The 26,171-nt window shown below is 44.9% G+C and overlaps 2 protein-coding genes across 4 annotated transcripts; one reads left to right on the forward strand and one right to left on the reverse strand.

Annotated features, from left to right (window-relative positions):
* Positions 1-1,846: 1,846 nt before the first annotated feature.
* On the forward strand, positions 1,847-8,703 carry slc16a13 (solute carrier family 16 member 13). 3 transcript variants are annotated; one of them, XM_047590328.1, is made up of 6 exons: positions 1,847-2,007; positions 3,110-4,538; positions 4,948-5,091; positions 5,285-5,541; positions 5,641-6,172; positions 6,823-8,703. In XM_047590328.1, the coding sequence occupies exons 2-6, from the start codon at positions 4,115-4,117 to the stop codon at positions 7,047-7,049; spliced, it is 1,584 nt and encodes a 527-aa protein (XP_047446284.1). In that variant the 5' UTR covers positions 1,847-2,007; positions 3,110-4,114; the 3' UTR covers positions 7,050-8,703. The 3 variants fall into 3 exon arrangements, with proteins under 3 accessions (XP_047446284.1, XP_047446293.1, XP_047446299.1); XM_047590337.1 differs by having other exon boundaries at positions 4,180-4,538; XM_047590343.1 differs by having other exon boundaries at positions 4,300-4,538.
* On the reverse strand, positions 8,541-26,171 carry acap1 (ArfGAP with coiled-coil, ankyrin repeat and PH domains 1). Its single transcript, XM_047590316.1, has 23 exons — positions 25,637-26,171; positions 23,194-23,251; positions 20,911-21,030; positions 20,649-20,702; positions 20,408-20,466; positions 18,942-19,125; positions 18,637-18,681; positions 18,422-18,517; positions 14,989-15,063; positions 14,613-14,725; positions 14,400-14,451; positions 14,181-14,281; positions 13,913-14,024; positions 13,580-13,794; positions 13,424-13,493; positions 13,169-13,263; positions 11,932-12,125; positions 11,695-11,745; positions 11,440-11,618; positions 11,188-11,297; positions 10,692-10,802; positions 10,537-10,598; positions 8,541-9,299 (listed from the first exon to the last, which is right to left on the reverse strand). Exons 1-23 carry the CDS (start codon positions 25,687-25,689, stop codon positions 9,202-9,204), a joined length of 2,307 nt encoding a protein of 768 aa, XP_047446272.1. The 5' UTR covers positions 25,690-26,171; the 3' UTR covers positions 8,541-9,201.

Consider the following 26,171-nt stretch of genomic DNA (forward strand, 5'->3'; position numbering starts at 1 on the left):
AACAAATGAAAACCTGCGATGTGGAGTCTTTCCTTTTTAAACACATTCTGGACAACTGTACCATGTCTGGGGTCCCCCTGCAAAGCGTTAAACACATATTAAAGACAAATACGATAGACATGAAAGCATCTGCATGTGCCACGTTTAGTGAAGTTTTGCAAATAATGTCCGAAAAATCTTTTTGAAGTACGGGCATCGGGTGCCAGAGGTTAATTTAACCCTCTTTGCATTGTGCATACATCCTGTTGCCTTGAAGTACCTGTCATACAGTTCACAAATCAGACCACACATGCTGATATTGTTCAGTGTGTTGCCCTAAGACACATTAACCGACCCTTTCCACGGCTGGGATATGTAATCGTAGGATTTCTGCTTTGGTTTGCTGTGAAACTTGTAGTGAGTAATATATGATATACAACACAATCAAAAAGAGGCAGATTAGTTCTAAGATTTCCTCTTCAGCAAAAACAAAACAAAACAAAAAAAAAACTGCCTTTGTGACAGCGAGACTTCAGCGAGATATATTAAGGTTTGCATGACCACAACCAGAGTCACACATCTAAAATCCAAAATAAGGAAAAGACAATTACTCATCAGGTGGCAGTTGAAAGTTGCATTCAAGTGTTCCAGTAAATGATGTGTCACAGTTACTCAACATGAAAAACGCCAGGAAACTGAAACTGAAGCAACTAAATACATGGAGATTCAACCACCTGTGACAAAACATGACATCTAAATAATAATAATAAAAAGTATTACTACAACATAACGCAATTGGAGCTAGTTTGAAGTACTAGCTAGATAAATAGAAATACCCAAGCACTGGAGCTCTGTGTGTTGGTGCAGTAGTTTATGTTGATGACTGATCAAATGATCTGAAAAGACTGACTAAGTAAGATTTTGGTACTAGACTCTGGACACTGAGACCTCCCGCACTCACTAGTGGCCAGAAGAAATGTAAACACCGAGAGGCGACTTCCAGGCCGTTTGTTCTGATAATTTGAGGCTGCCTCCCTCTAGTGTTAGTTTGCTGAACATCTGTGGGCTCTAAAGATTAAAAGTGGTCCTTGGTTTTTATGAAAGTAATTGAAATGTTAAATTTAGTTTTAACAGTGTGTAGACTCTCTCTCTCTTTTTTTTACTTATTCATAAATGGTTCATTGTCTCAAGCCCTGCATAAATAAACATTTCTCTTCATTTAGCCATTGGATACTTTAAGGCAGATATAAGAAATGTCTGAGAAGAATATTAATTAAATTTACCATGTGGAAAAAACAAGTTTTAAAAGTCTTAAAAGCGCTGAATGGCATTATTTTCAATGAATGTTACATGTTTAACAGCATGCCTTACTGTACAATTCAGGATGTCTGCAGAAATGCTAAATCCAAGTAGATGGCAGGTGATCAGAAATTTTCCTTATTTCTGGTTCAGCTCAACCCAGGAGCTTGAAGGCATCAGCTGATAGAAAGAAACAAACAGGAAATGCAGCGACTGATGACAGTCGACAGAGTCTCACAAGAAAGACACACACTGGCAAGAAGTCACACTCACATGCAAAGTTTATATTTTAATAGGTAAGTAGTCTTTTTCCTACAGAGCAAACACTGCTGTTGACCTTTGAGCTCGGTCTGCGCTGTAACAATAGGAGTAGTTTAACAATATTACAAAAAGGAGATGATCAAGTGGAGTGTACATAAGTGTGTACTGTAAAAAAATATATATATTTTATAATTTCCATATATTGGTGCGATGTTACACGAGCTGAAATGAATGAATGAATGAATGAATGAAATGAATTTATGGTTATTCTCTGAAGTTAATGAGATTGGCGATGAGAACTGCGCATGCGTGGAGTTGAGCCTGAGGGCAGTGGTGGTTGCTGTTTAAGTTGTTCGCTGTGATACTGCTGCAGTCGTACCTTGTGCAATTCACTTGTTATTCAGTGCAGCGAACCTGGAGGCTGTGGACCATGTGTTGTAGCCCGGGACGAAGCTGACACACCGAGTGGTGAGTAGTTTCGCGTTACGAGTAAAACTGGAGCTTTTATCAGGCTGAGAGCCGTTAATACACCGCTATGAATCGGTTAACCTTTAACGGTCTTTTAACCTCAGCACAGACCCCCGCAACAAACACGTCGCTAGCAGCAGCTGAAAAGGTGCTTCCAAAATATTCAGGAATACGTTTGAATGATAAAACAAAATAAGACCCCCGTGTATGTATTGTTTGTTTTAGTACGAGTCCAACGGTTGGGTTTGACAGCCGTTTGCGCAGGCGCAGTGTGAATCTACGTCAGGCACGTGGTTTGAAAACAAGGTTCCTGGTTACAGTCAACAGCAACAGGTCTTAAAAGTTACAACTTTTATTTGAATAATAAGAAAGAACGAGGGTCTCGATTGATAATAGTAATTTGGCGTGTGGAGGGTTAAGTTAAGTTGTTCGGCAGCAGGTGTCTGCAGATATTCGTGTCGACACAACATGGTTTGGCTTCAGAAATCTATTTAACAATGCATGTTTACACTGTAAACAGTAAATCTGAATACTTTTATTTAATTAAAAATTAGTTACTCACTGGGAGAATTCACCCAGACAAAACCAAAGACCTTATAGACATACACTGATCGGCTGTGATAGCCCATCACCCCATTCTCCATCATCCCATAGCAATTACACAGCAGCAGGATGCAGCCCGACACACATACACAGACACACACAAAAATGCTTTAAAAACAACTAAAAAAAAGCACAAGGTGTTGCCCTGGCCTCCAAATTCACTAGATCCCAAACTGTTAAAGTGTCTGTGGGTTGATCCACAGACCGTCCCTTGAACACATAGCACCCACTAACTATTCTGTTGCCAAACACCACATTGGACACCCTCAAAAGACCCATGTCTATTCTTTGATGAGTCCCAACCTACACAATATTAGAAAAGTGTACAAAATGTTATGCCTAATAGGTGTCAGTATGTCAGACATAATTATCTCTTATCACTTAATAACCAGATACATGTGTTATGTAATTTAAATAGCGGAAACAGAGTCAGCATCTTTTCTGAAATGCTTGTTTGCTGCTTGTTGCTCGGCTGGTATTTGCACCTCCTCTCCTCCAGTTTATTTTCAGCCGTCTCCTTCATTATATTACACACACTTCAGGACTCTAAACTGCTCAGTGTAAAGTTAAGTTGCCGAGCCAAAGTTTGCATTTGCACAGGGCGTCTTTTTACCGTGAATTTTTCTCAACTCCTGGCGGATTTCTCTCAAGTCTTTCACGCATGTGCGTTTGAGAGGCCGCTGCCGGAAAAATTCCTGCAATTCCTGCAGCTCGTGAGCGAGAGGCATCGGGTTAGGAGTGGATCAGGTCGCTCCTGCTGCTTGTTGGTTTGTTTGTTAACCCACTGCAGCACTAGCAGAACATTACATAATGTTTGACCAAGTGGTCTGAATTCTTTCCGTCGTTTCTTCTAACTTTATATAATTGCTGTTCCAAAATGAACAGGAGTTGTGCATTTTTTTTTATTGAAAAAAAAAAAAAAAAATGGTGGTGAACATGGGAAATTCCTCCCTAATTTCTGGTAAGAGCAGATCATAATGTCAGCTGTAGTGTCTGAAGGCTGTGTGTGACTGTGCTTCCTGCAGCAGCCGTTCTCAGCGCGGTAAAAGAGGATGTGTCACGCGATCAGCTGACACACAGACACTGCTCGAGGCGTAACCAGTAACTAATGAATATTCTTTCTTCTGCAAAATGAGAAGGGAGAGTTGTCGCAGTGTAGTGCAGCGTAAGCACCTCTTACTTCGCAGAATCACGCGGTCAGAAGAAACGGACGTAAACCCACAGTTCATCCCAATGTGTTAATCATTCAGAAACATGGCATTCGCACTGTGATGCAGTGTGAAATTAGAGAATGACAATTTTTCGCTGTTTTAATGTGGCAAAGTGAGTATTTGATCATTCTGGAAAACCAAATGAATGTTTTGTGTGACCTCTGTTATTTTAGGTAAAGCAGGTAAATATTGATAATGAACAGGTAAATGATTGAGTGCGGTGGAGTCCACCTCTCACCTATATCTTGTTGACAAACGAAGGCAGACTAGTTGAGGAGCGAGGCCACGCATAAATGACACAACCGGAGAATTTATTGGCTCGTGGGAAGTTAATCATTGCACCTTTCACCAACCGCAGCGATCTGAAACCTGTCGCGCTTCCTGAGGAGCTGCATACTTGTTATTCTCGGCGCTTTCTCGATGACCTGCCCTCCTCGCTCTGCCTTTTCTCCGCTTCCACTTTCGCACTTGCGCGCAGCCGTCTAGACATGACGAACCCCAAGACCGAGCCGGAGAGCGGCGGGGATGAGGGCGAGGGCCCGGATGGAGGCTGGGGCTGGGTGCTGGTCGTGGCCATGTTCGTCAGCACCAGCCTCGTGTTCGGCCTGATGCGGAGCTTGGGGATCTTCTTCGTGGAGTTCGTCCAGTACTTCGAGGAGAGCGCCCAGGCCATCTCCTGGATCTCGTCCACCGGCATAGCAGCACAGCAGTTCTTCAGTGAGTCTCTAACACCTGTTCAACTGTGAAATATGTTATGAAGCAGGTGAAACTGTGATTCTGTTGATTAATGAAAATTAAATAATCATTGTCGATACGACCTTTCAACTTCTTGGACACCGAAGACAAAAAAAAAAACAGCAAATCGTCACATTTACGAATACATTAAAAAGTTCTGGGCGGTGAGTCACTTGAATGACTCAGCAGGATACTTGTACTTGTTTCAGCACTTTTCTGTTCCCGTCAAATCCACACCCGGCGCAGGAAGCGCGCGGTTTCCAGAAAATCCGAAAGATAATTCATTTTAATTCACGTCCTTCCATTGAAAAGCACGTAGCGCTATTGGAATCAAACGATTTTGACGGGGAGATTAAATGAATATTGTTCGTGTGTGTGTTTGTTTTTGCAGGTCCACTGGGTGCTGCGCTGTGTAACGCTTACAATGCCAGGGTGGTGGTGATGACGGGCGGCCTTTTCGCCGGACTCGGCCTCATACTTGCCTCTCAGGCCACCTGTCTGGTCCACCTCTACCTCACGATGGGTGTGATCTCAGGTGATGCGTCTCGACGTCTCAGACCAAACCTATTAAAACTTAACCTGCTAGGAAAGACATGTAGACACGTAGAGTGCTTTATTTTCCTGGCTTTGTTAGAATGGGCCCAACAGCTTCTTCTTTAATGAGTCTTTGTTACTAGTGATTGTTTAGTGAACTGCAGGCGACCTCACTGACTTCTCTGCTTCCTCAGGTTTTGGTTGGGGGCTGGTCTTCACTCCCATGGTGGCGACAGTCATGGCCAACTTCACCCGGCGGCGCACCCTCGCTTTGGGCGTGGGCTTCTCCAGCATCGGCCTCTCTTCCTTCGCCTTCAACCCGCTCTTCCAGCTCCTGGTGGAGATGTACGCCTGGCGGGGGGCCTTGCTGATCATAGGGGGCCTCAGCCTCAACATCGTGGCCTGCGGGGCGCTCATCCGCCCACGGCGGTGCGCCAAAGCCCCACAGAAGGTAGGAGATTGAATTTTCAGATGCTGCTCTGGTAGGGTGATGTAACAGGATGTAAGAGGAAGACGGAGCTCACCATTTCGTTATGCTCCTCTGTTCCAGGTGGATTCAGACGACGGGTTGTCCTGTGTTACTGTGCTGAGGAGAATCTCCTCCTACCTGGAGCTGTCCCTGCTCTGCGAGAGGTCTTACCTCACCTACACCTTGGCCGTCTCCCTTTTTAACGTGGGCTACTTCGTGCCATATTTCCACCTGGTGGCGCACAGCCGCCAGGTCGGCTTCTCGGAGTACCAGTCCGCTTTCGTCATGTCGGCCGCGGGCGCCACGGACATCCTGGGCCGCGTGGCGTCGGGCTGGTTCGCCGACCTGGGCCGCTTCCGGCTGATCCACTTGCTGAGCTTGTGGACGGCCCTGGCGGGGCTGTTCATCATGCTGCTGCCCGTGAGCACCCTGTCCGGCTCCTACCCGGCCCTCGTGATCATCAGCCTCCTCTACGGCTTCTGCTCCGGGGCGCTGACCTCTCTGGTGTTCGCGGTGGTGCCCATGATCGTGGGCGTGGAGCGCGTGATGGGGGGGCTCGGCCTGCTGCAGCTCCTGGAGAGCGGCGCGGGGCTGCTGGGGACGCCCCTGTCAGGTAAACAACGACCGGCGTGGCTTCGGATTTGGTTGCGCAGTGTGTGATGATAGACACGTGTGTCGGGCCATGTAGGTCAGTGCTTTTTGTGACATGTTATCTCAAGTGACCTCAGTCAGTAAACACAAGTTAACGCATTGAAGTCAAACATTAAGTGGAGTAATAAGGGTGAGTCGGTCCTGCTCTGTTCTCCTCTTTCTCACAGATTGAATCCTGGACACAGAGTGTGTGTTTTTGAGAAATAATGTGTTTAAATTGTTTAATTGTTTACTGGAGAACACACACACTCAACACTTATTTCTTTAGTAGAAAGTACTTGACTGTTTTCTCACATGTTGATCTGAGTCTTACTGCTGTTATTTTATATCAGTGAGTGGTTCTGTAACGATCCATTAATGCACTGAACCTCCAGACACCAGGTGTAAACAGGTGAAACAGTTTGGGGACAGATGCTAAGATGTTTTGTAAGTGGCTGTTGGAGAAAAGTCCAGTTGTTTTAAATTAGTTGTAAAACATACCACGACCTGGAGATCTGAGAATTTTAACTGGACACAAACACAGATTTAGCGTTTAACTTTATGATCCTTTTTTTTTAAACCTAATTTTAAACAATTATCTTCATGCTTTTTGTTTATTTTCTGTGTCTGAAGGGTTACTGAAGGACATCACAGGAGACTACACCGCCTCCTTCGTGGTAGCCGGCTCCTTCGTGGTCCTCGGCACCTTGACCATGGCCACTCTGCCTCACTATTTCTCCTGCACAGAGCCGCCGCCCCCACAGAGACGCTCCCTTCCCGACAAAGCCAACAGTTTAACCCTGAGGCCGGAGCAGATGAACTGTTCGTCCCCCGACGCGGATCTCAAAGGAGTGATCTGACACGCGAAAAGCAATCAGACTCAATGAACCTCACGCCTGCGTCCGTTACGGGGTCAAAGAGGAGCGTCGACGACGCTCTTTGGGAACGACGGCGCCTTTGATGGAACCGCGGTCGCGCTGCAGCGCATGTCGACAAATGGACGTGTCTTTGAATTATACCTCAGAGGCTGAGAAGCTTCCTGTGAAAGCTGTAGCAGCAGAAAGGTCAGTCTAACGTTAGGAGCAAGGTGCTTCCCGCCTTAAAACTCACATATTTAAGTGTTTTATTTACAATTCTCGTGTGTGACGTCATCAAACTAAAAACATATTTATTACTGAAATTGATTTTCTGTTGTTTTTATGTGTATGCGAAACACAGTCTGCATATTTTAATTATGTACATGATTTATTCTTAATTATGCACTTGATGATTACATGTGGCACCAACTGTGATTAGCACTATAGACACCAGCCATCACATCACCGTGTTTTTATATCACTTATACCTAGTAACTTGAACTGCACTTAGCAAAATTATATTTCACAGATCCAGTAAAAGTCAGCGATACATGGTGCAGGGTAATAAACCCGGTAGTTTCAATCGAAAATTAAAGCGATCAGTTAAGACTACGCACCATGAATAGGTAATAAAAACTTTATTTTGATTTAGGGCTCCTCTATACTCAGGTTATAAACCACGACTCCACTTTTATCATCCACGTTTTGGAAAATTTCTAGCCTAACTTCCTTCACGATTTCTCGTAACTGTGCTGACTTCTCTTTATACCATCGTGTGCCTTATGCATCCAAATATAGCACACGGATAAAAATCTGACACAATGCACATTGCTGCAAAAACAGGTTTCTATTTAGAGCTCCTGGCGTCGACGCTCGGCCTCAGGTGGCGCGTCTCTTTCCTCCGGTGGTTTATGTTTCTCCGCGGGAACACATGACTGTACATTTTTTCCAGATAAGTTAATTTTTTTGCACTTTGTACTTTTGTGAACCATAAGCCCAGACTGGTTTTCTGGCTTCGGGAGCAGCTGGATAAACACTGTGTTTGCACAACGGGGTCATTTTGACCTGCTAGTTACTGACACACTAACTTTAGTGCTGTTGCAATGCAAGAGGCAGTCGGTCAATAGTTAACGGTGGAACTAAAGTACTTGTTGAAACGAGGGGAAAAAAGAAATCTTAATTAGAAACCTGCTTTTGCTAATCAAATATCCGACTCAGTCTACCTGTGATCTGTCAGTGACATGTTAAAATCACATATTTCCACTCGGCCTTGATTAAAAACAGATTTGTTTCCATGTGTTTTCTCGTGTAGTGGTTCTGTTTCAGTCTTTGCCAGACCATGATTTAGGTTTTCTGGACTCCGTCACAAGATGATGGCGCCCTCTGCTGAGGTTTTGACATGAAAACAATCAGCTCCTTGAAAACATTGATCTTTAATCATTTCCTCTCTCCAGGTATTCACTTTCATCTGCAACACTTAAATACAGCTGAACAGAAGTTTGTATTGTGTTTTATTTGATCTTGATACAAATTTAAAGTACCTCACAGAGTTTAGAAGAAACAGACACGGAGATCCGCCTAAAAATGTAAAAATCTGCAAACGTCGCGACGTGATGGAAGACGGCTGAAATAAAATTACAACTTTAAAAAAAAAAAACACTTGTGTCCATTTTTTTCCGACAACTATTTTTCACGTAAAAAGTCAAGTAGGAATGGCAGAAGAACATAGCAACAGCCCCTTTTGGTTTAAAAAAAAAAAAGACAAGAAAGAAATTACTGGTTTTAATCAGGAAATCCTTGGCAGAGCGACGGCGTTACCCTCTGCTAGACATAAAGACACCTCACGCTGGCCTCGTAAAGCGGTTGCAGTGTTTCCACTTGGACGCTGATTGTTCGGCTCTGACGTGCTCGCACAATGAATTCACTGTCTGGCGGCGCTCGTCGCCCCTGAAGTCAACACCAGCTGAGCTCTGACTTAAACGGGTGGCAGGTAGCCAGAGACGGTCCGTACGCGTGTGTGTGTGTGTGTGTCTGTGTGTGTGTGTGTGTGTCTGTGTGTGTGTGGATGCCTGTGAGATGAGTCGTTTCTATATGTGTGGAGATGTGAGGTGCGGCGTGGTGCGATCCAGCGGGGAGCGGAGGAGACGGCAGCTGGTTAAGATTTGGGGTCTGCGCTGCGGCGTTTCAGCTTCTCCGGGTTGTTTGAGGCCATGTGAGAAAAGTCTCTGAAAATATCTTGGTAGGTTTCATCACCTGGAAGAGACCAAAGAAGAAGAAGACGACATGAGCCTCGAAGCTCGAAAGTTTAGAGGAATATTTGAAGCCTATTAAATTTGATGCTTTGTTTTTCATCTTGTGAGCGTTTCCTCTCTCCCTCTAGCGTCTAAAGCTAATGATTTCAGAGCGGAAGCATCCAGTTTTTAATCTTCACCAACTATTTCCTGAACACATTTAGAGCTGTAGCCCCTACAGCGAGACGCATGCAACTGAACAAACAAACACACGTAATCACATGCACATGCACTTTACCTCTTAGTCTGCTGTAGGTGGCACACTGCGCAAGCAGTTGAGACCAGCCGGACGTCTCAGCGGGCAGAAGAAGGCAAAGGCACGTGAGTGCGCACGGCAAAGACAAACAACGATAAAGCAGAGCACGTCAAATACTGGCCAGCAGTTGTTTCAAGCAGACAAACACGTTTCCATTCCTTCACGAGTGAAAAACGGGCGCGACTGACACCAGAAAAAAAAGAACGCTAACAAAAAAAGCCTGGAGGACGTAAAAAGGATGGACTTAGCAGCTTGAAACAGAGCCGAGGGACACAAACCAAACCAATGTAAAGCTCAAGGGCTACAGCACGGAGCTCTTGAACCTGAACTTCTGATAAATAAAAAGCACATGAAATACAAACGGAGTCCCTATTCACAGAATAGCAGGAGAAAACTGTCCTTTTAAGAATCAAAACCAGATGCTGATTGTAGCTTACATAACTGGAATGAGAAAGGACAGTCCTGTACACATCACGAAATACAACAAAGACAGTATGATGCTGGATATAAAAAATATCCAAAAACGGAGATAGGCCGCAGAGAGGTCTACTATAAAACTCAGTTACACAACTGTGAGAACGCCCACACGTAGCACTCTCTATTCACAAGGTGTTTGGGCATTTAGTGGGTTTCAAAGTGCAGGATGATGTGCATTTGTTATTCAAAGTGCATGTGGACTTGCAATGATTCACAGGAGGTTTCTTTTGTTCTTTTGTTTGCTGCGTCGTACCCTGTGTTCTCGCCCCTCCTTATTTAAGCTTACACACTGATTACCTAACGACCCTCGAAGGACCGTTTTTTTTTTTTTTTTATCCCCGTTAATAATTTTGCCCCCCCGAAGTCCAGCCGCTTATGTGATTCTTTAGAATCTGGAAGCTCTTCCTGGTGTGGGCCAGCCCACCCCCCGTGCCCCCCTGCGCCCTCCCGGATCCCTCTGATTGACCTGGCTGTCCGAACGCTCCGTCCATCTCCCGCATCTCCTTGTTCATTTTGGCGATTCGCAGCCTAAAAGAGAGAGGGGGGGGGGGGGGGGGGGTCGGTTAGTTGAGCGGTGGCAGCTGAACCGTTTCACGCTTTCGCTGTTGGGCGGACGCTTACAGGGTGACGATATCCGCGTTGGCGTTGTCCACGGCGATGGTTATGGGGTCTTTTTGGTTCTTGTCTCTGGCGTTGTAGTCGGCTCCTCGCTTTAAGAAGAGGCAAACCAACCTGGGAAGGCGAAGAGACCACATTAGAGAATTAGCCTGAGCAGCTAGCGGCCTAAAGTTACTGACTAACCCTAACTGACCTGTGGCTCATGTGTTCCTGGAAACAAACCCTAAATCACTTTTCTTCTCCTAAAAGATCACGCATCAAATTCCAAAACGTGCACAGCAGATGCCTGCAGCCTAACGCGAGCCAGATGAGACTGAACCCAGGTTCGGGTTCGCAGCTTTCCTTGCTCTAGGTTCGGCTAAACAAACAACCACAACGATAACTTACGAGAAACGTTGCTGCAAAGTTACACTGAGAAACTAAACCCAGCCTTCAAGGGCTATATTTTATCTGAGCCTGTGCGTGTCTGGACTGCGGTTCCACGAAGTGTGCGTCCTACCCCGTGTGGCCCAGGATGGTGGCGTGGTGCAGCGGGCCCCGCCCGTTGCTGTCCGCCTGGTTGACGTTGGCGCCGTTCTGCAGCAGGAACTCGCAGGCCGCCAGGGCGTTCTGGTCCAAACAGAAGAACCAGTGAGAGGCGGCACAGCAGGACTAACATTATCGCTGCGTGTATCCACGCCAAAATTTCATATGTACAGCTCACAGAGTTACACGATACTTAACAGCGGTAGCTAGTGGAACGCCTCCTCACCACTGAGACGGCCTGTATCAGCGGCGTGCTCGACTCCTCGGCCGAGTTGATCCAGTTGACGTCGGCCCCGTGGGCCAGCGCGTCGGCCATGACGGGGAAGTTCTGCAGTGCCGCCGAGCGGTACAGCAGCGCCCCTGGGTGGAGGCCGCTGAGGTCCTCCTCCTCTTCCTCTTCCTCATCTGGCATGAGCAGAGGTTTTAGTCTCTCTTCGTTTTGTCGGAGTTTAACTTTATTTGTGCGTTTGTTTTGTCTCACCTTTGTGGAAGCCTGTGTTGTTCTTTTGGAAGAGGTCACTGGAGCTGAGCCCTGAAGAGAGAAAGTGTCATGGCTTACCACCGACGACCACAACAACGGCCAAACGCACACATGAAAACACAGGATCATAGCCGTCAGCTCTCTGGACTGTAAAAGTGTGAGTTTCTGTTTTGTTTACATCAGCAAAGCAGTTAATGAAACTTCCGCGTGCTGATTCCCGTTTCTCGGGGGTCTTACCTGTGAGCCGGGGCAGAGTGGCTCTGTTGGGTTTGGGCTTGATAGGCGGCCGCTGCGCGGTCCTGTCCTGCGTGGTCGCCCGGTTTCTCCTGGCGCTGGATCGCCTCAAAGGAGGGTTCCTGCCCGTCTCAGGCAGCTTTTGGATGAACTTCTTCTCCACGTACTTTGACCGGATCCACGACTCCTTGTCTCCTCTGAAGGATCAGAACAAAGCCGAGGTGAATACACAAAACGTCGACCTGCGCGGTTGTGTTTGTCAGCACATTTCTGGCTTTACTTGCAGCTGCGAGATAAGATCTCATGAGGAAATGAATGTCCCCTGATGAAGTAATAAATATAGTCCCCGCCCCCCTTAGTGCCTCCCCACATATTTGGTATGTAGGTACTTCACAAGCCTTTCTACCTGCAAACAAACACGTGTAATGTAAGCCAACACAACACAAGACTGGAAGCACATGCTGCGCAAAGCATGCAGCCTCAAGACACGTTTCCGGGCGATAACTTCAGTCACGGCATCAACCATCTGTATCGTGTACCTGTGTCACTTCCTGTCTGCTGCGGCACAATGCAGGGGAGAGAAGAGGAAGTCGAGTAACAAATGAGTCTACAAGGCGTCTCTGAACCACTCATCGCATCGGTGCGCGTAACCCTTCCTCTGCCGGCCGAGCCGATGTGCCCGCTCTCCGGGCTGAGCTCGTCGAAAAAACATGGCGCGCACACAGGCAGAGCTACGCCGTCATTGTAACAGCGTCAACAACAACACTGGGAGGAGATGCACCAACCACATAGGAAGCATTGCATTCACTTACGGGATTCTAGTACATTGTCTGAGGGACCAAAGTTGCCTTCTAAAACGAATAAATGAGCCAACGAGTAAAATACGGAAATTAGTCAGTTAACGTGAACTTTGCTTTGGTGTCACCGAAACCACATCAGTGCAATCTAATCTCTGCCTCTAATGTCCTTTAATGTCTAGCAGGTGGTGTGTCTGTGTGTTTTTTTTTTTTGCAACATAATCAGAATAAACCTAACACTGGTTTGCCTCCAAAAATACTGCGTGCTACGTTTCCCACAATGCAACCGGTAGTGCATGTTAGTAGAACAGTTGTAAAACGACCCTGATCTATAAAAAACACGAAGCTTCTGCTGAGCTGCGGAAGAGCAGCTTTAACAGATGGAGGAGCCTTTCCTGTGACGTGTGAAGTGGGTATATTCAGTGCTGGCTGTCTGCTTGTACCTGGGGCTGGAGGGGTGAGGCTTCTTGATGGTGATCTCATCAATCCGAGCCTCGTAGATCCTGTTGATTACCGTGTTTCCTAATTCGCACATCAGCTGCGGGAAGCACAGACATAAAACTTAATTTGCTTCGGTGCTAATGCCCTTCTCTGGAGGGTTTAATTCAAGATAATTGCTGCGCGATGCCTCGTGGAGGCATCCGTCTCACTTAAGCGACGAGGCCCGGGCTGCTGTTGTAATTAAAAAGTTAAATTACCTTAATGAGCTCGGGCTCCCAGGAGTCGAGCGTGAGGGAGCGCACTTTGGAGAAATGTACTCCCAGGCTCCTGTTAAGAGAAGACAACAGTTAGAGCTCAGGCTCCAGGCCCGAGTGCGTGCGAGTGTGTGCGAGTGCGTGCGTGCGAGCGCGCACCTGTGTATTCCCGAGCAGACGATGCACAGCGTGATGCCCAGGTTGATGGAGGCCCAGTCGGGACCCGGCTCTCCGCAGTCGCAGCACTGCCTGTTCCCCGGGATCGCCTGGACCTCCTCCAGCGCCTTGCAGCCCTCGTTCTCCTGGTCCGCGCACCCGCCGCCTACACCTCCTCCTCCGAAGTTGCCCGTCGACACCGAGCTGCAGCGCTGTCGCTGGCGAACGTGAAAGCACGCGTCAGCAGACGGGCGAAGACGCAGAGAGCCTCCCGCAGAAAAAACGTGACACCGTGTGTGTGTGAAAGTGTGAAAGTGTGAAGGTGTGAGTCCTCACTGGGCTTTGCGTGTCCTCTCTGCGCTCCTGAAAGGCGGAGGCGATGCTGTTTTGGACGGCGGTGATCCACGCTTTCTGCTGCCTCTCAGAGTCCGCCTGCAACAAGCAGCACCTACAAACAAACACACGCGCGCACTGTTATTATTTTTACTCTGCACACGATGACACCGTCGTCACCAGATTTTCCTTTGCAGGGAGCATGAAAAAAAAAATCCACCACCCCATCGAGCAAATTCACATGCACACGTACGCACGAAGTCGCACTCACTTTGATGGGGAAACCACTTCAAAGCAGAATCGCCTCTCGTTCTCAGCGCTGGGCTTCACTGTGCAGAGACGCAAGTCCTCCACCACAACCGTGGGCTGGTCCTGAAAGACACGCGGAAGCGCAAGCCAGGCAGCACAGTTCAGTGCACACATTTCACGTTTGTGTGTTGTCACTGAGCTCCCATGCCTCCTGAAATTGTGACATTTACTCATAGTTTACCTTGAATTTCTTTTGATACACCAGCTGATTTTTCTGAATCGAAAACCAGCGCCTGAGGGGTCGAGAGAAAAACTAAGTTAGTCACTAAGTTACACAGGCTAACAAAGGAAATGCATATGGTCTTTATCACTAAACAGTTTAGATGCTATCATGAAACATGGGGCCAGAGGAGGCCCCCGTCTTTTGGGTTTCGTTCTGTGGTGAAACTTGTACCTGCTCCAGGTCTTGAAAGCGTTGCTGGCCCTCTTATAGAGGTAGCCCTCCATCGCAATCCCATTAGCTGCGTCGGCATTGAAATCCATAATGGAGTCATCATAGGACACGTCCTTGAAATATTTAAGAGAAACACATTGTGCCACTGAAATGTCTGTGTAGGAGGCTTTTGTATTGGTTGCAGTGCGCGCGATCTGGTGCAAAGCCTATTCCTGCAGGTTTTATTGTGGCTTGTAGCTGTAACATCAGGGCATTGAGAGACAACAGAGATGTTGTCTGATTACACAAAACTAGTAGTTACCACACCTAAACAGCCTTTTACGGGTAAAACTGAACCGATATGTTGAGAGCTTTTGCAACCTTAGGGCTGCTTTACCTTTTTCTTGATTGCTGCGTGTCTTTGCTCCATGTCCCTCTTCTCCCTGGCTGAGTCTAACTGGAACTGGGTGTGCTGTCATAACAGAAACAAATCACAGGTAAATGCCGGTCACTGTCGTTCCACTCTCCTTATGTTCTTTGTCCAATTTCAAGTTTTTATTGAACCTGTTCATTAAATTGTGTGCACACCTGAGCAGGGCTGGGGGAGCATTTAGCCATGGATGCAAAGGTACCAAAGCTGTGTCTTTAACCAGCACCCTTCATTATCATCAACCAACAACAAAGACTGACTGTGAGGCCGCCACGCGTTCGCCATTGTCTGGACTAAAACGTTGCACTTGAACACACAACAAAATCTACGAACAACTGGAAAATATGTTTCGAGTCCGTGTGCGAGGAAGAAACACTCCAGGCCAGCAGGTGGCAGTGTTCTGCAGTCGTCATTAAAAAAGGGGAATCTGGAAGAGCGATTATTCTCTGGGTCAGGGGTCTTCAATGTTTTTTCAGGCCGACAACCCCCAAACTGATGAGAGATTAAGTAGGGACCCCTTACCTACTATATTACTCTGCCTATATAGTTCAAATATTATTTTTTTTTATTTTAAACATGCAACAGTATGGTGGTCGTGCAGCTGTCATAAACATAAACATAAATATAACTGTGTATCTGTGTATATATATGAAATTAATGAAATTAAAAGATGAAGAAAATAAAACAAGGCGATCCATTTTGTCCTCAGTAGTTGGCTGATGGGAACGAGCTGCACTGTTAGCTTCGCTACCTCAGTGTGCGTCTGGATTTCACCTGGAGACGGATTCTATTCAGATATTGAAATTTGTGGGTGGAAAATTAAAGAAAATATATCAAAAAATGTCCGATCAACCCAAGATGTTGCCCCCTGCAGTACCTCCGTGGAACCCCTAGGGGTCACGGACCGCCTGTTGAAGGCCTATGCGCTAGGTGGCTAGGAGGACGTTTACTCTTGCAACATGCTGAATTGGCTGTGAAAAGCCTGTGACAGACTGACTGTGAGCTTGATGCGTCACAGCCTCTACGGTCGTCATGGCTTTTTGGCACCTTTTGGACACCGCGACTGCTTGAGTGTGAACATGTGTTTCCTGTAAAAGCAGAGCTAGCGAGACTTCCCAAATGCCAATTCTGCTCTGATTGGTCAATGGCTTAAGCAGGCCCCGCCCATACGTGTTTGAGTTTAGAGGTTAAGGATATGAAAGTGACATCTAAGGGACGTGAAAACTGGAGAAAGTGCTTCCTTGCATGCAAAATTACTTCACACCCCCAAAGTGGTCAATGCAAAGCTGACATATAATTCAATATTATAACGGAACGCTGGATTTGATTTCACAGGGACTTTTTATCAGTTTGTTTGGTTGTTCTGGTCGGTGTGGAACGAGTAACAAATAATAATGGAAGATGCAGAGACCTGGTTAAAACGGACTGTTTTTCCATCTGTCAGTCCTGTATTATCTGCTTAATGTACTAAAGAGACAACCGTATCCTTTCCCTTTCCCCTCTGACGCGTTTCCTCCCTGAGGGAGAGGAATGCAGACGAGTCAACAGGTTCGAGGTGAGTTTATCTTCCCTGCAGGTTTTTCTAGAAGCTGGAATTAGGAAGCGTCCACCTTCTTCATACATCCGGTGCCAAACCAAAGAACAACACGAGTTGTTTCTCTTGAAGGGAATCTGTTTAGCGCGCTAATCCATTTCTCTGCTCACTCCCATTCCTATCTCTTCCCGTTGACGTAAAAAGGGGCTCTGTTGTGGTTTGATTAGGTTTTCGGTGTTTATTTCCCGTTTTAAATTCTTGGAAACGAATACTCTACAAACCGCAAATGTTAAAAAAAAATCTGTTCCAGTTTCTCCAGTCACAGAGCAGGAACACAGAGAGAGAGAGAGAAAGAGAGATGGACATGTGAAATATTTCCTGTTGTTGCTCTTTTTCCTGTCACGATGAAAATATGATGTCATCTTGTGACTCCTCTACCCCACCCCAGAAGACATGGTTAGATGCAGTTCTTCCAAGGCCTATCACACAATCGCACACAGAACATTGTTACGTTCAACTTTCCTCATCAATATCTTGTGCGTCCCTGCGCCAAAATCCCTTTCCTGCTTCGTCAGCTTTTAGTTCACAACTTGCAGATTATCACGCTATCGCGCTGAGCTGCAGTAGAGGGGGCTACGTTCTTCCCAAAACTTTTCCATGTAACAAAAAAACAAACTCTTAATTGCTTCATTTGGATAACTTTTAGAAAGTGGAGCCAGAAACACGGTTTATGAGTGAGAAGAGAAGGAGACACATGCACAGCACAAGTTTGTCTTTTCTTTTTTCCCCATTTGAGAAATGTCTCATTCAAGCTCGAGGTTTGGAAACGCACACTAATACAGTGTTAGCAAAGCAGCGGATGCAAACTATGAAGCAATCGAGGCCCTGTTCTTCGCATGCGGACATCACAGTTAGCCAGATCACAGTGCTGAGTTGTTACTTCTTCCGAGTTGATTTAAAAAGTAACAAATCCGTGAACTCAAAGCTAAAACGTGCAGATTTATTTACAGTTACACAGCTCATCGCTACATATTTGTTCCCCTAAGTTGATAATGAAAGAATGTTGATAAAATTGGGGATAGACTGTGAATTTCTGATGTTTTAAACTGTGAAAAAAAAAGTTAAATTTGGAGAATGTGCTGATATATGCCGACACGTCTGTGTGTAGCAGTTAGCCTAGCTTAGCTCAAAGACTGGGAACTAACCAGAAAACTACTTGTTTATCCAAAGTAATATATCAGATGATCAGCACTTCTTCTTCACAAGTTTTGCTAAATAATAATAGTTCCATTAGTCAAGTCTGGCTAAGAAAACTTTACAACTCTTCTTTAAACATGACCATGATATCTTTGGGTTTAACCTGGATGTGAGCAACCATTTCAGTGCCCACTTTCCTCGATTTATAACAGACGAATACTGATAAATTTAAGATTTAACCATTTATTTATTTAAACTGTTAAGCTTTGGACAGAAACAAGGCTAACTCTTTCCCTTTACTTCCAGTCTTTTGCTAAGCTAAGTTTCAAACTATCCTGCTTATGGATCATTTTCTACAGAGAATACCATCCAGATAATTATCACTATTAATTACATACACACTACATAAAAAGCGCACATACAGCACAAAGACATAAATAGTTTCTTTCTGACAAAGAGACTAAAGTTCCAGTAAGTAATATCCTTTAGCTGACAACAGCTGACTTTCTTTCTTCGTAAGCAAAGAACAGATGTTTCTGTCAGGTTAAGTGCCTACTTTTCATTTGTTAAGAACCAGTTTAAACCATAGTCAAGTCATAACAGTCATCCTGACACCTCAGATAACCTCCTTAGCAGACAACACGCAAATGCAACAAAGGAAGAAATTACCTCTTGATTCAGTTTTTGTCGGTATTCCTCCAGTTCTGACAGCGACTGATGGCCTTGTTGGAAAAACTGTGCTTGGGCCTCCATTAGTGACAACATCTGACAGGAAGGATGAGGAAGCATTTAGACTGAAGCTTTACCATCATTAATATTATTATTATTGTTAAACAACAACAACAGAAATATAAACGACTTAAAATAGGTCAGATTGAACTCACTGCCATCAGAATGTCTGTTTTCTTCTTGGCCTCAATCACGTTAATCTGAAACAAAAGGAAGCAGTGGTTAAAAACAAGGTTTGTATTTCCATGACCAAGAAAACTCACTGACCAGCTCACAGCCACAACCACAAGTCTGGAGAGAAGCGCTGAGGCAAACCCGTTATCATTCAAAACTATAATCAGTTGTGCTGTATTTTGCCCAGGCTGTTGTTCGAACCTTGCTGAGTGTTAGTAGTCTACATGACTCAGAAACCCAAGTTTACAAAACTGTGACTACTTTAGTATTTTGACTCTTTTCTCACCTCCAGAACGTAATCCAAGGCCTCGGACCGAAAGGCCTTGCGTGCATTGAGCAGAGCGTTACTCGCCTCCTCCACTTCGTGTTGCTTCTGTCTCGGGGCTTGAGCGTTCCTCGCCAGCGCCCCCTCCAGGGTTTCGCTGCTGCGCTCGAACTCTTTTCGCACATCCTTGAACCGGCGAACATCTCTGCAGGACAGGAAGAAAAGACGAACGTGTGGTTGGATATTCCCAATTCTGTATTTCACCTTCATTTGACAAATAAGTTAGCGAAATTAGATGTTGAGGCCGGGACGGATCACCCGATGAGCTTTGTTTTAGAACACAGAGCTGATCAAAAAGCTAATATAAAGCATCATTAAACAAGTGGAGCTGTTTTTATTGATTTAGTTTACAAGTGCAACTCTTTTAGTTTTTTTCTTAGCATAGCCGAGTTTGCCCCGTTTCCTGTCTTTATGCTAAGCTAGGCTAAGTTAGATTCATATATTTTACTGAGGTTGACCAGTAACGATGTTCAAAATGTGAACTGGCTGTAAGCGTAAAGATCCAAAAACACTCTGAAGATATAAAAATCCATGGATAACGTCACCCTGTTTATTAAAGGATTTTAATAAACAGCCTTCAGAGTCTCCAGAGTTTATTTTGGCGGTGAATTGAGTGTGCTGTTATAACTAATTAGGAACAGGAAGTAGGGGCAAACCGCTAGCTTGCTTATATCTGAAGCAAAAAAAAATTAGGCTGACCAACAAAAATAGATAAATTGTTAACTCTGGACAGCCCAGCGGTGGCCATCCCACTTTACTTGGAGGCTTTTGCAAAGCTAAGCCAACTTTACAAGTCTCCTGCTAATGAATGATACTCTGTGAGCACCATCCAGATATCATCACAATCAGAACGGATAACAGGAAGCAGAATAATGTCACGTAGTATTTATGTGGGTTTTTTTTTTTTTTTTTTTCATGTGGGCTATGTTAAATAACACTTTGAAGAAAATCAGCTGGTATTTGCTTTTGTGCACTGGACCACATTCAAAAATGGGTCAAATATTTGCATGTTTTTTTTTAATGTCTGTGCAGTAGACATAAAGTATTTAGCTGGATCATGACATCAATTATCCTAACTCAGCATAAAGACACAACACTGGCAGAGAGGAAGAATGCTGGATTGGTTGTGTCTACAGTTCAAAAAAAAAAAAACTAGACTGGCAGTAAACTGAGTTATGCTGTGGATTTATTGTTTTGTCTGTGTGATCACGCTGTTCAAATTAAATGGAGCTTGCTCTAAGATGATTGTATTAGCTCTTGATAATAACCATAACAAAAGTGCAGGCCTGCGCCCACATTCAAAGTGTGTCACTGGCTAAGAAGTCTGGAGAAGAAGTGTGATCACCGCCAACGTTGCTGGTGGGAGATGGGCTTCAAATCCCAAAGGATTAGATTAAACAAACGGGGAAGGCTGCCAAAAAACTCACTCTTTCACAAAGTTCTGCAGCTTCGTCTTGACTGACTTCTGTGTGGTCTCGATCACTTCCTAAAAGGAGACAGAGACAAGCATCCCGCAGTGAGCACACATAACTATATGAGTTTAAATATGCTTACCAGAGCGCAACAGCCGTGTTTGACCACATACTGCAGCTGATAAGCGTCAAAAAGAATGGAGAAGTCAGAGGACGTGACACAAGAAATAACAACAACAACAAAAAATACACTCACCCCCTGCGCCTCCAAGATGATGGACAGCTTTTTGGAAAATTTGTCCAGGCAATCCTGCAAGACAGACATCTAAAATTAAATCATGCAACTTGCAATTTCCGTTTAGGAGTGTGTGACGCCTGGTTCGGTTTCATTCACTGTTTTAACATGAATTATGCAGCACTTAGAAGGAAAGCACCATCTGAGTAGAAAATAACACAAGAGATAAAACAAGTGTATAAATAACTCCCCGATGACTGGTATGTCTGTGTGTTCTTGTCACCTCCATCATCTTGTCCCCAGAGCAGTGGTTGCCCAGCTCCCGGAGGCCGTGGACGAAGCTCTTGCTTGTCTGGCAGTACACCCTGCCTGCCTCCAGCATGGCCTGGCATTGTTTGACGAGCTGGGTGAAGCAATCAAGAAATACCAGAGTCAAATCCACCCTGAATACTCGACAGATGTCATAACAGGTATGAATCATTTAACAAAAAAGAAGTTATTTTAGGACATAAGCGCAACAACGCAAGGATAAGTTCCTCAGTTGCATTTACGTAATCACTTTTAATCTTCAATTGAACATCCTGCTTCTTACTGTTCAGACATCAGCGAACGATTCACGAGAGATTAACGGCATGACAACAGCGTGGCGTTTTAGTATGAGTCAAATAAACACGAAAATCTTTTCTGCATATTTCTGTGCTGAGAAGATTAGATTTTTTCAACAAACTTTTTAGAGAGATTTTGTCCAACGTCAAACTGAAGCTCATACAAGTTGCTATGAAAATGTTAGCGAACGGCCGCGTTGTTACACAGACACAGAGCAACATTTAAGTAAAGTTTCTACCTAGTGGCGCAGCCCAGTTAAACATTCATTCTTTACTGAGCTCTGTTTTGGTCTCCACCAGCACCTGAACGAAATATGCACCATTACAGGGGCTAGCTGCTAAGTAGGCTAGCTAGCTAGCTAGTTGCAAAAACAAACAAAAAAGAAAATATGCTAAAATATCACAGAGGAATTTAGAGCAGAGATCACTAAAAAATCTCTGTGGTTTCATCGCTGCAAAAAACCCCTTTTCACTTGACACCTTTTACTGGCCTCAAACTTTATGCAGAAAATAACAGGTGAAATAAAAAATAAAAGGCCTGATGCAACTTCAGCTCAGGAAACATCAAGGCCTCAATGAACAACCTCCACCCACACAGGTTTTTCCACCCACTGAGACTGATCAGACCTTTCCTCTGGACTGCGTTAGCGTATTCACAAGCTCAACACTATGTAAATTTAAAAAGACGTTATCTCCATATGATTGACACCTTCCCGCGGTGTCAACTGCCAACTTTGGGAAGGGTCAGAGTTCACGAGTCGGGCTTGCTGACACGCCACGCATTGTGACTCGTCACAGAAATCAAAGCACCTATTTGCTGTAGTATTGACGGCCGCATTCCTTTCAGAGGAGGTCCCGCTTTGTGAATGACGGCCGATTGTTGTGGCTCACTGGGACGCTCAGTAGTTTAATACAAGCGTGCTTTCTCTGCAGTCACGTGTCACAATGTCCTTGTGTCGCCGCGTCACAAAGGTCACATTGTGCTGTTAGTTTAATTTGGCTGAAGGACTTCTACTTTAAACTGTAAGTGGAGAGCAGTGATCGAGTATTTTTGATAACTTCTCTGTTAATTTACAGGTAGTGTCACACACGCACACGCGGCCCACTGACATTTATATTATTTATCTGCCTGCAGATTAGACAAGTCGCAACATGAAAGCATGTGAACTGGAAACAGAACTGAAAAACTGGATTAGTTGTTTGATCTGATCTCATGGGAAAAAAAAAAAAAAAACTAGCCAGGCTGGGGAATCTTTTCTTTCTGTTTCTTTCTTTGACAGCGATGTGAGAGGTCAGCAGAAACACTGCAGCTCGTACAGGATTTTGCTCAAGGGCGAGTACACAGAGCAGATAAAAGTTACCAGGCTCTTTAACCCAGTTAGTCCAGTTTTTCTGAATCGCTACATCTCCTGGGCGTCAGTCGTGAATCTGTCGCGATGCTTTGCAGGCAAAGTGAAACAGGTGCCTCAGAGACTGTGGAGTTCCCAAAAGCTGGGAACTCTACACAATGTTACCGCGCTGTTTATGAGTGCACAGTTCCCAGCCTTTGGGATCTGCGCTCTCATAAACAGCCTAGTAACGGTTTGATTCACACTCAGTTGGTATCATCAGGGAACAGAAACGCTGCATGTGACAGATCTGTTGGCCTGATGAATAGATCTGAAACCGCGCAGCCTATGAACACAAACACACAAAGCGGAATACAGGCTATCGCACCGAAGCAGAACAGAGTGTAGTTCTCTGTGTAACAGGACAATATGATGGGGAAGCAGCACCTGCAGCTACTTCCTGCTCTCAGGTGGAAAATGTCTCACCCGCCGACCCGTCACCAAGCACGAAGACCGAGTGTCCACGCGTATGCGTTTGCTTGGTTGTTTGTTGGCGAGTAGCGAAGGGGATATTTTGCAAAAAAAGTGACTCAGTGTGGTATTTTGAAAGTGTCTGCGAGCGTACGTGCATACCTTCTCCAGCCGCGTCTCGAGTTCGCTCACATCGTTTTGGACGACTTCGATGTCAGCTCTGAAAAGGACACACAAATACACAGTCTTTAAAAACAAATGTACTCGTAATAACACATTTATTAACATACGGGTCATTTTAGAGGTGAAAATATGTAAATGTGACTGTAAATATGTAGTAGATAATTATGCTTAGGTAATTTATCTTTTATTCATTGGTTTCATCTTCCCTTCTCAAATATTCATGTTTTCTGTTTTATGTCATTGCAAGTTGACAGTTATAGGTTGGATACAACATTTCACAGATAAAATGTCTCAGTACGTACCTCTTCTAACTCACTTCATCCAGTTTATTGCCGTGTTGTAACTTATGTAACTTCTATCAGAGAACAACTTAATTTAACTAATAATGCTGGCCTGTCGCTGTTTAAATGAGCACTATACATAATAAAAACAAATAACAAAAAATTACATTAAAAATATTTAACTAAAACTTAATCTAAATTAGTGAAAATTAAATAAAATTAAAACAGATTTATCTAAAATGCTTAGTGCTCACTGTAAGACTAAAATTTTTTAAACTTTCCAGTCTGAATTTAACAGCGTTCGTGCACTTTTTCCCAATTACGTAATCACATTAATTTCTCCCAGCTTCGGTATAAACGCAGATATTGTTATTTTAATTTCCTTTCCGAGAAAAAGAAAATACAATTTGCATGAAACATCGCATATTTCGATGTTTTAACGGTGACCCGTGCACCTTTTCATGCCCCTGTGTCTCTGACCATGAGGTATTTTTAGAGACTCATTCCTGTGGGTTACAGGAAATATGTGCAGGCCTCGTCAACTGCTAAGTCATCGTTTATCTCATTTAAGTGTCTGAGCACAAGATCTGGCCTCGGCGAACATCTCTCACACGTGTGCACTGAAAAGCCCTTCACGAAGCCTTGGCCTTTGCTCTGACAGTTAGTGTCTCTTTCTGCCTGTTGCCTCTCCTCTTACCAACAGCTCAACCATGTGGTTTCCGCTGCCTTCCACCAACAGTACAGAGAGACAGAGAGACGCAGAGGAAGAAACAAGAGGCGAGTCTGAGTGGAAAGAGAAGAGAGGACGGCCTGGATAGACAGTGACTGTTTGTTTGTTGTTAGTGGGGAGGTTTGAATCAAAGCCAGGGCTCACGTCCCCTTGAAATACGACCAAATTACATGTCGACCGAGGAGACAGGGTAAGATGAAAGGAGGGAGCTTGAAAGATTGCTTCAGTTAAGAGGCACATCCTCTTCACGTCTCCCTGCATGCAAGACAGAGAGTAAGAAAGCAAATAAAGGCAGTGCTAAAGCTGAGTTTCCGTCGTGGTTCTCCCCACAAAACACACACTTCCTGTCTCCTGTTGATCACCTCAGCACATCTCGCTTCACTTCCTGTTGCCCTCCCACCCCGCCGTAACCTGGCAACAGGAGGTAGCGCATTTCGGTGGCGGTGCCAAGCCGTCACTGGAGATTTATTGCCCTTTTTATTGCTTAAATTCAATTTCCCCGCACGTTTATTTGTCCGACACGTCTGATAGCTTGGACTTTTTCCTTCCTCCTTCTGCTCTCGGCCCCTTGACACGAGACCTCCCCAGCCGTAGTCAAACTTTCCACCGCTGCCCGCGTGAATTGGAGGCTCGGGACTGAAATAAGTCCAATAAGCTGGACGAGACGACACCAGTTTCTGTCTGAGTCAGGCGAGGTGCCAAAAAACTATCAGGGCACACCCAAATTCAGCCAAGCTCTCTCTTGAGGCACTTGCAAAACCTACTTACTGACACTTCCCTTTAGATTACACCAGATGCTGATGTTGAAAGAAAAATAATTGTAGTGTGGTGCTAAAGAGAAGTAGAGCTACACACAGGCGGCTTAGTTATGGGCTAGGAAGTAACTCGCCGCATGGATAGCGCCAAGAAAGTTTTGGATGGATATCAAGAAGAGGCAAAAATCCATGTTTGGAGCCCGGCCACTACTATAATTTGACACTGATGTTCCTCTACGGAGGGCGCTTAATGCCAACGTTGAGTTTCCACAACTAATATTAGTTTCCTGTGTTTCAGTGACACATCAAAAACCAGAAAGGCAGACCTCAGACGAGTGATCACAGGCCTGCACGTTGTCTCTCATCAATTTTACTGAACCCAGCAGTGACATGGCTTGACCTTTGACTCCGATCAGTCGCTGATTTTTAGCAACTCTTTACACTGAATTAAAATAATATAATATTAGTCTAAAACAAAAAACACTCATCTGTATTTGATTTAAAGTGGCATGTAATCGTTTGTTTTGGTGATAATGTGTGCGTTGCTGCTGGAGATCACAGTTGAGCAATCCACTTAGTTATTTATTTATTTATTTTTTTTTTTTTTCTCATTGGCTGCATCCCCATGAGTAATGAAGCACAGGTGGAACTCTTACCTGAAGCGTGGAGAGTCTTTCAAGCACTCCTCGAAGTCCAGCTTCACCGTCATCCCTGCGTTCTGCGTTTTAATTTAGGACTCAATCTGGAGGTGATTTGCAGCCCGGCGGAGAGAAAACTACAAAATCTTCTCGGGGTTTTACCGCTCCACATCCGCAGCCTGGCTCATGTTGTTCTTCTTCGGACGCACAGCGTATTATGCCCCTCGGGTGTTTTCTTTCTCGGCCCGATCCAGTCACAGCCGATGAATGAAGTTGGAGGGTGTTAGCTGCGTTGTTACCATCTTATCCGGTAAATAAAAAAAATAAAAAAATTTAAAAAAAAAAGCGCTGATCGGCCGCGTTCGGGTGGAGAAGATGCTGCAGAGGAGCCGAGCGCACGCTTTCCAAGGAAGAGATGAATCCGTGATCGGTCAAAACGGGTCGATATTCCTGAATAAGGAAGATGAGCTCAGATGTTAGTCTGTGTGTTGGATGTGGACCATCCACTGTACCGACCGGATCACTCTCTCACCCTCCTCTCTCTCTTTCTCTC

Source organism: Mugil cephalus, chromosome 1, assembly GCF_022458985.1.
Source record: "Mugil cephalus isolate CIBA_MC_2020 chromosome 1, CIBA_Mcephalus_1.1, whole genome shotgun sequence".
NCBI lineage: Eukaryota > Metazoa > Chordata > Actinopteri > Mugiliformes > Mugilidae > Mugil > Mugil cephalus.